Here is a 7,729-nt window from a genome sequence, read left to right on the forward strand (position 1 = left end):
TTACGAGGTGGCAAATTCGTAGGAATTTGTACGAAGGACCACACCTAACCCCGCCCCTAAAATTAACTGACAGAATTATACAAAATCGTACGAGTAAGGTCGAGTAAGGTACGAATTTGTTCAAATTAGCTACCTCGTAAAATACGTACAAATTGGCCATAAGACAGCGTTGCATGGCTATACTGCCCTACAAGGCAAAAAGTAGTAACCTTTTGTCAAAACTGAGTTTTGAGACTAAAATCAGGACTATCTCTACTGTGGCATACGGTTTGCTCAGATTTAGAGAAAACAGTGTGTGAAAACTGATATCGAATCAATTTAGTAAAAGAAACTGAATGAAGAAATAAAAGAAATGCACCCTAAGAATGTCTTCATAAAGTTCTTTCCTAAATTTCAGCATTTCCTCCAGGTTCTTGTTCTGCAGAGTTTCTTGTAAAGAGGTTAGTGTGGCTTTTTTTGATAGTGTGAAAATGGTTCCACTATCCAGTGCCTTCAGCATCCCCAGTGATATCACAAATGAATCCTTTAGATTGGAGCACACTGGGAAAATGCAGGCGTTCCACAAACTACACATAGATGTGTCTCCTGAGAACCTGACCTTCTCAGGAAACAAACCCCAGAGTCCAACACAGTCCTCCAGATTAACCTTAAACAAACTCAATGCTTTCATATGAGCAGGACTGGATACACTTTTCTTCAGATCATCTTTAACACCAAAAACCACAGTCACAAAACCCGTTTTTCCATCCAGGTTTACAGACAAAGAGTGTATGAAGGTGTCACTTGGCACTGTTAGATCCGTGCCTATCCAGCAGCCGCTGATGATAGATCTACTTCCGACTTTAACTCTAGCATCCAGTCTGGAGTATTCCACAACACTGCCCTGGGATACAGTCACACTGGGATGCAGGATGCTGTGCAACACGCAAACTCTAGTTTTCTCTGATGGCTCCAAGTCGCACACACTGAAGGCAGCAGAGAGCAGGCCGAGTTCTGCTCTGAGACAGGGGTCAGCGGTGAAGTGGAACAAGTATTCCTCTGTGGTGCCGACATGATAAAACTTGGAGTTGTTCAACAGGATGACGCTGAGTGCCGTGCCTTTGAGACGATGGAAAATCTTTCTGCGAATCTCAACAAGACCGTTTTCCTTCTTTGTGACGTTGGCAGTGTTTTCCTGTAATCCACAGTAGCTCTTCGCCCCAGGGCTTGAAGAAAGTCTCCATAAGCATCGATTTCACATGTCAGAGGGCTGATTTCACTGAACAAGGTCAGCAGGGTCATGGCAGTCCCGTAATCAAAATAGTAAATGCTGTCAGTGTAAACAAACTCCTCTCCTTCCCTCTTGCATACGGTGTTGCATTTGAACATCTTTTCGATGCTTGGTTTGTGCAGAAATTGAGAGCAAGTTCTGTATTCCATATCACAAAATCTGGGCGTCCCTGCTGGTTCGAGAACAAAAACTCCATGAGTGGTACCAATAGAGAGAGGGGAGGGATGTGCTAAGGCAGTAAAACCTGACTTATCAAACACCACATTCTCTTGGTCAGAGACACTGTAGAGCTCTATATCATCAGCACAGGTAACCAGCATTCCCGGCTTCATGTGTGAGGGGAAATCCACATACATTGCAAGTTTGAGCTCCAGCATTTGATATAAAGGGTTTCCCAGGGGCACAGCTGTGAGTATTTTACCCAGGGCACTGGCACTGGGCAAACGTTGACTGAATCCTCCTGCATATGTAACAAAATGCATAGATAAATAAGTACATTTTAACAAAAGCATACAAATGAATATATCCAAGATTTCTATTTCAAATAATTGCTGTTCCTTTTTGTTCATGCCTTCAACTTGTTCATGCCTTTATCACCAGCAGGGTGGACTATTGTAATGGTCTCCTCACCGGCCTTCCCAAGAAGACTATTAGACAGCTGCAGCTCATCCAGAACGCTGCTGTCAGGATTCTGACTAGAACCATGAAATCTGAGCATATCACACCAGTCCTCAGGTCCTTACACTGGCTTCCAGTTACATTTAGGATTGATTTTAAAGTACTTTTACTCTTTTATAAATCACTTAATGGCCTAGGACCTAAATACATTGCAGATATGCTCACCGAATATAAACCTAACAGACCACTCAGATCATTAGGATCGAGTCAGTTAGAAATTCCAAGGGTTCACACAAAACATGGGGAGTCCGCTTTTAGCTATTATGCCGCCCGCAGCTGGAACCAGCTTCCAGAAGAGATCAGATGTGCTAAAACATTAGCCACATTTAAATCCAGACTAAAAACTCATCTGTTTAGCTGTGCATTTATTGAATGAGCACTGTGCTGCGTCCGAACTGATTGCACTGTATTTTATGTATAATCATTTTCTATTTTAACTGTTTTAAATTCATTTTAAATCAATTTTTAAATCATTTTAAAAGTTTATAAATTCCTTGTTTTATTGTGGTGATTATTTGTTATGATTATTTGACTTCCTTTTATGTAAAGCACTTTGAATTGCCATTGTGTATGAAATGTGCAATATAAATAAACTTGCCTTGCCTTGCCTTTTTAACTTTCTATTCATCATAGAATCCTGAAAAGAAATGTAACAAGGTTTCCACAAAAATATTAAGCAGCGTAACTGTCTTCGTACATTGATAATTATAAAAGAAAACATTTCTTGAGCAGCAAATGAGCACATTTGAATGATTTCTGAAGGATCATGTGACACTGAAGACTGGAGTTATGTACGCTGAAAATTTATCTTTGACATCACAGTAATAAATTACATTTACATTACATTCTAAAAATATATCTAAAATATTTATATAACAGAAATAGTCATTTTGAAATGTAATAATGTGTCACAGTGTATTTTATTTATTTTTTTTTTTGTTTTGTTTTACTGTATTTTTCAATAAATAAATGCAACCTTGGTAAGCATAAGAGATTTCTTTCAAAAACATGTAAAAAATCTTTCTGACCCCAAACTTTTGAATAGTACATTACAGCTCATTAACAATAAACAAAATGCATGAATGAGGTGATGAATATTATATAGATTAATACAGTACCTGCATGAATAAGGATGACTTTAAATCCTGACAGTGACTTGCCATATTTATCATGTAGACACTGCAGTGAATGTAAAGTTGATCCACCATTACCTGTATGTTCAGATGAAGAAAAAACTCTTAAAAATGTACATTAAATACAATTTTTAAAATATATTTTTATATATCTCACCAATCTTGCATCCTGGAGGATCTGCAAACACATGATAATTGATGCCAAGAGGCAGTTCTTTCCTCTCCAGTTTCTCAGTGATCTGAATTCCATAAGCAGACCTCTGGTCCTCATCCACTGCAGTGATGACCACAAGATCCCAGAATTCATCAGACTGAACTTCTTTACCTGTGGATGGGAAATAAATAACTTTTACTCTTCTTATAGTTATAGAAACCCTCATGAGCAACAAATGGGTCATTCCTGGGATTCGGTAAGATTTCAACTTGGAATATACGTGTTTTTCAACTACATGTGATTCAACTTCTAAATACCCCACATCATTAGGCACATATCAAACCTCCAAAAAAATAATATTTTCCCACCTCAGGCATTAAAGACCTTTTATTATTTTCAAATTTTTTCAGCTTTAGACACCTTTTTTTTCTCAACCCCGTAACGGACAAAATGGGATTGGTTTAAAAAGGATTTTACACAGAAATTGTTATAAAACAAACATGTACCTACTGCTCATGTGGCCCTGATAACAATTTAATGATAACAAATGTAACATTTATCATAATTGTCACATTTTTACAGGACTGAAACTAAAAAATTGTGTGTCTATGGTCTCTTATTTTTGTAAAAAATATTTTTAATTTAAAATTTTAACTAAAACCACAATTTTATTGTTTTAGCCCTTAACATGTGGGGGGGTGGGGGTGGATGAACAAATGTCTCCTGTAGCGAATCGATGTGTTTTTGTAAGAAAAATATCCATATTTAAAATGTAATAATCAATTTAATCTAGATTCGCTACAGGAGGCCTTTGTTCACCCCCCGGAGCTTTTGGACTGATGCATGCAACACCCGCTGAGTGGCATTAAACAGCTTGAAAGATCAAATACAATTTTTAATGTAACTCTGACTGGATTCGTCTGAAAGAAGAAAGTCATATACACCTAGGATGACTTGAGGGTGAGTAATTTATGGGCTAATATTCATTTTTGGGTGAACTATTGTCTTCCCTGTATTTTTCTAAAAATATTAATGTGACAAAGTGTGACAGGGTTGAAGACTGTAACAAATGTTTACAGCACAACACATTTTTGTTTTGTTTCTCTCTCATATCGTCAACCAAAAACAAAAATATGAGTTGTCATGATTTTGGAGTACATATATTTACTAAAACTATGACTATTTTATATCTTAATAAATGAAGCAAATAACTCAGCCCTGTCACAAGTTTACAACCCCGTAACAATGAGAAATACATATATTTGTGACGGGGTTGTGGTTTTTCACTCAAAATGGCCACTGCTCCTCATATAGTGTAGGAAAGTAGACCATATATGGCAGCAATAAAATAAGTACATTGTATATACTAAAATGTTGAAAAAGTAATAATTTTCCATCTTAATTTAATGTGATGGGTTTGAGTTGTTAAGCTTGACAGTACCCTCCCTGACTATAACATGCCTCAAAAATATGAATAAAAAGTATGATACTACTAACCATTTTCTGCACCACTATTAAAGAGACCTGAATGATGCAATTTCTGGGGAATGATGTCTTTACTGGGAAATGATGTCACATATGAGTGGAGTCTAAATTATTATGGGCGCAGAATGGTTAGTGTGACAGGGTTGAGTTCAGACTGAGGGACATAAAGTTTAAAGTCTGTTTTTATAAAATATTTTGCTTTCTGTTTTTGAAAAATATTTTTTACAAGAAAGGAACACACATAAATGCTTACATTGTTTCAAAAATCACAAACACTATGCACATTTTGTTAATAATTTTCTAAGTACAAACTCAGTGAAGTGCCTCAGGGACATGACAAAATGCTTGGTTTAAGATAGATATAAAACATTAATTTATGCTAGAAAATATTAAAATGCAATAATTATTTTTATTCGTTATAAAGGGCATCCCAAAGTTTTGTGAAAAGCTTCTAACAATTAATTTTGGTGAACCACCACTTTAGAAACTCTGGGGGACTGAAAGATTACCGAATCCCAGGAAACTGAAAAATGAGTGTTTACTATTGTCATTTTGCATTATTGACACACTATTTTCCTAATTAATGCTGTTCAGTTGCTTTGACACAATCTGTATTGTTAAAAGCGCTATATAAATAAAGGTGACTTGACTTGACTTGACTTGAATGACCCAAATAATCTCACGCAAGTGAATATTCTCAGTGAAAAGTACCACAGTATTACCATGTTTATTTGGGCATGTAGCTACCATATGCCATGGTAAGTGAATTAACTATGTAGTAAATACCATGGTATGAGAATGAGACAATCGCTCAGCAGCAGCAATCTCAGCAGTCAACAAGTCAAGCAGCTGTAAAAAAAATAGAAAAGTTGAAAGATGTAACGGAAACGTTACCTCTTATTTGTTTGAATTTTTCAAGTTTGTCCTTGGTGGATTTTTGCAGATGGATGTTTAAGCGCTCTGCCATTATGAGAATCAGCAAGTCTGACCATTCAAATCCTTTTATCTGTCTAAATCGCTACACTAACATCTGACACTTTTATTCAACCACAAATATGAACCAACAACAGGACATCAATAACAGATGTACGGAAACATGTGCGACAATGATCAGTTATTTTGGCGTTTTCAAAAAACTACTTAAAACCATCAGATATGTCCCGTAACTTGTGTTCACATAAGCACTTCCGGGTTCCAGTCACGTGACAAACAAACTCTGACGTCCATACATATTACTCTCCATCAAATAATATACATTAAACTGAATTAATTATTCATAATTTTCAACCTCCCGACACAAAGCAGTATTCGTTTTATTTGTAAAGTGGTGTGAGTGGTTTTCAAGAAAATGTTTGGAGAAGCTTCTTGTATCTCCAACTAATGTTGTCATAGCAACTTTTATCTTTGACTCATTCGGCCAACAAAAGAATACAGCTGAGAGCCAGGCACAAAACCATGGTAAGAACAAACAAAAGAGCAGACTGAGAATTTGAACAGGTTAGTTTTTGTGAAATATGCTAATATGTCCAAATATGTATTAGGAATAATACTATAATCATGAACTGTTGACAGTAGTCCTACCTCAGGATGTTTTTGTGATATGAAAAAAATGTTTCCTTCAAAAAATGGAAGAGATGAATTTCACAAAGATGTGAAAATGGATTCTATGGAGGGATACTGGGCCTATTTGGTAAACTGCTCTCAGTCTCTGATCCTGGATCATGGCTACTGGACATCAGAGAGTGAGAAAGACCTGAAGGACATTTTGATGGTCAGATTGAGTAGTTTGCTTTTAAAGAGTCTGGATCAGATTGGATCTTGCAGAGCACTGCGAATTTGCATCTTGGCTGACAACTTTCTGACTAGGATCGAAGCTCTGATGGAATGCACTCGCTTGGTGAAGTTAGATCTGAAAGGAAATCAGGTATTTATTTCATTTGCTTCCCTGAATATTTGATTCATTTTAAGGAGAACAAATCACTAACAGTCATCTTTCTGCTCAGATTGTTCAGCTCCCTGATGCTTCATGTTGGAGTCATCTGACAGAATTGCAGCTTCTATATCTACACGACAATAATATATCAACTTGGAACAATATTAAAGGCCTGTCTGGCTGTTTAAACCTGACTGCTTTAACTCTCTATGACACCCCGCTCAGTTTAAAGAAGAGCTACAGGCACTGTCTGGTCAACAGCATATGGTCACTGAAGGCCTTGGACAACTTTGTTATCTCTGATGAGGAAATCATTCAAAAGTGGTCTCTTCCTATTCGATTCAAAGCCATGAATCAACACTTTTGTGTCAGTTTGTACCTATCTACAAAGTCGGTTAGTGCTCATTATTTATCCTAGTCTTCTTTGTTGTGTTTACTGCTATGTCTAAGTGGGAAAAAAAACTTATTTGGATGTTTTCTTTTTCCTCAGTATTCATTTGAGACAGAGATGAAAGCGACATATAAAATAATCTCTGAGATAAACAGGATTCAGGCCGTTTATTCCCCTACACTTATTATACAACGCTGGATTCGAGGTCATTTAATTAGAAAAAGTCTTGGGTAAATATGCTGCATTTTTTAAAATATTTTGATATTTGCTATGGAACTTTTTTTGCTTATTTTGTTCACTATAAGGTACAAAACCGTTACTTATTGATAAAGATATTATTTGGATTTTTGGTTTTAAGAGGATTTCTTCATTGTCAGGCTTTGCAGTACAAAGAAACAGATAACGTCTGAGAAACCATTAATTTCCATGCCTTTGAGCACAGAAATTGACCAGGTACAATCCCAGTCTCAGAAAACCATGGAGGAGGACACAGATGACCACCCTGAACAAGTATGTACTATATTTGACTGATATACACTACAATTCAGAGGTTTGGGTTTTTTAAAATGCTATATTTGATCATTTATTGGATCAAAAATACAATAAAAACAGTAACATTGTGAAACGTTATTACAATTTAAAATAATAAATATTGTCTATCTATCTATCTATCTATCTATATATA

The 7,729-nt window shown here is 36.2% G+C and overlaps 1 protein-coding gene and 1 pseudogene across 2 annotated transcripts in view; one reads left to right on the top strand and one right to left on the bottom strand.

Moving 5' to 3' along the window:
• Positions 1-313: 313 nt before the first annotated feature.
• LOC107657851 (fucose-1-phosphate guanylyltransferase-like) lies at positions 314-5,891 on the bottom strand (annotated as a pseudogene).
• A 72-nt stretch (positions 5,892-5,963) lies between these two features.
• LOC107657910 (leucine-rich repeat and IQ domain-containing protein 3-like) overlaps positions 5,964-7,729 on the top strand; it is a 4,339-nt gene continuing 2,573 nt past the window's right edge. For both annotated transcript variants that reach the window (XM_016446213.1, XM_016446214.1), the window contains exons 1-5: positions 5,964-6,178; positions 6,353-6,644; positions 6,724-7,047; positions 7,144-7,274; positions 7,422-7,554. In XM_016446213.1, coding sequence (XP_016301699.1) covers positions 6,378-6,644; positions 6,724-7,047; positions 7,144-7,274; positions 7,422-7,554 — 855 coding nt within the window. In that variant the 5' untranslated portion in view covers positions 5,964-6,178; positions 6,353-6,377. The remainder of the gene's footprint in view (positions 6,179-6,352; positions 6,645-6,723; positions 7,048-7,143; positions 7,275-7,421; positions 7,555-7,729) is intronic.

This window comes from Sinocyclocheilus anshuiensis, unplaced genomic scaffold (genome assembly GCF_001515605.1).
Source record: "Sinocyclocheilus anshuiensis isolate Anshui unplaced genomic scaffold, SAMN03320099.WGS_v1.1 scaffold107, whole genome shotgun sequence".
NCBI lineage: Eukaryota > Metazoa > Chordata > Actinopteri > Cypriniformes > Cyprinidae > Sinocyclocheilus > Sinocyclocheilus anshuiensis.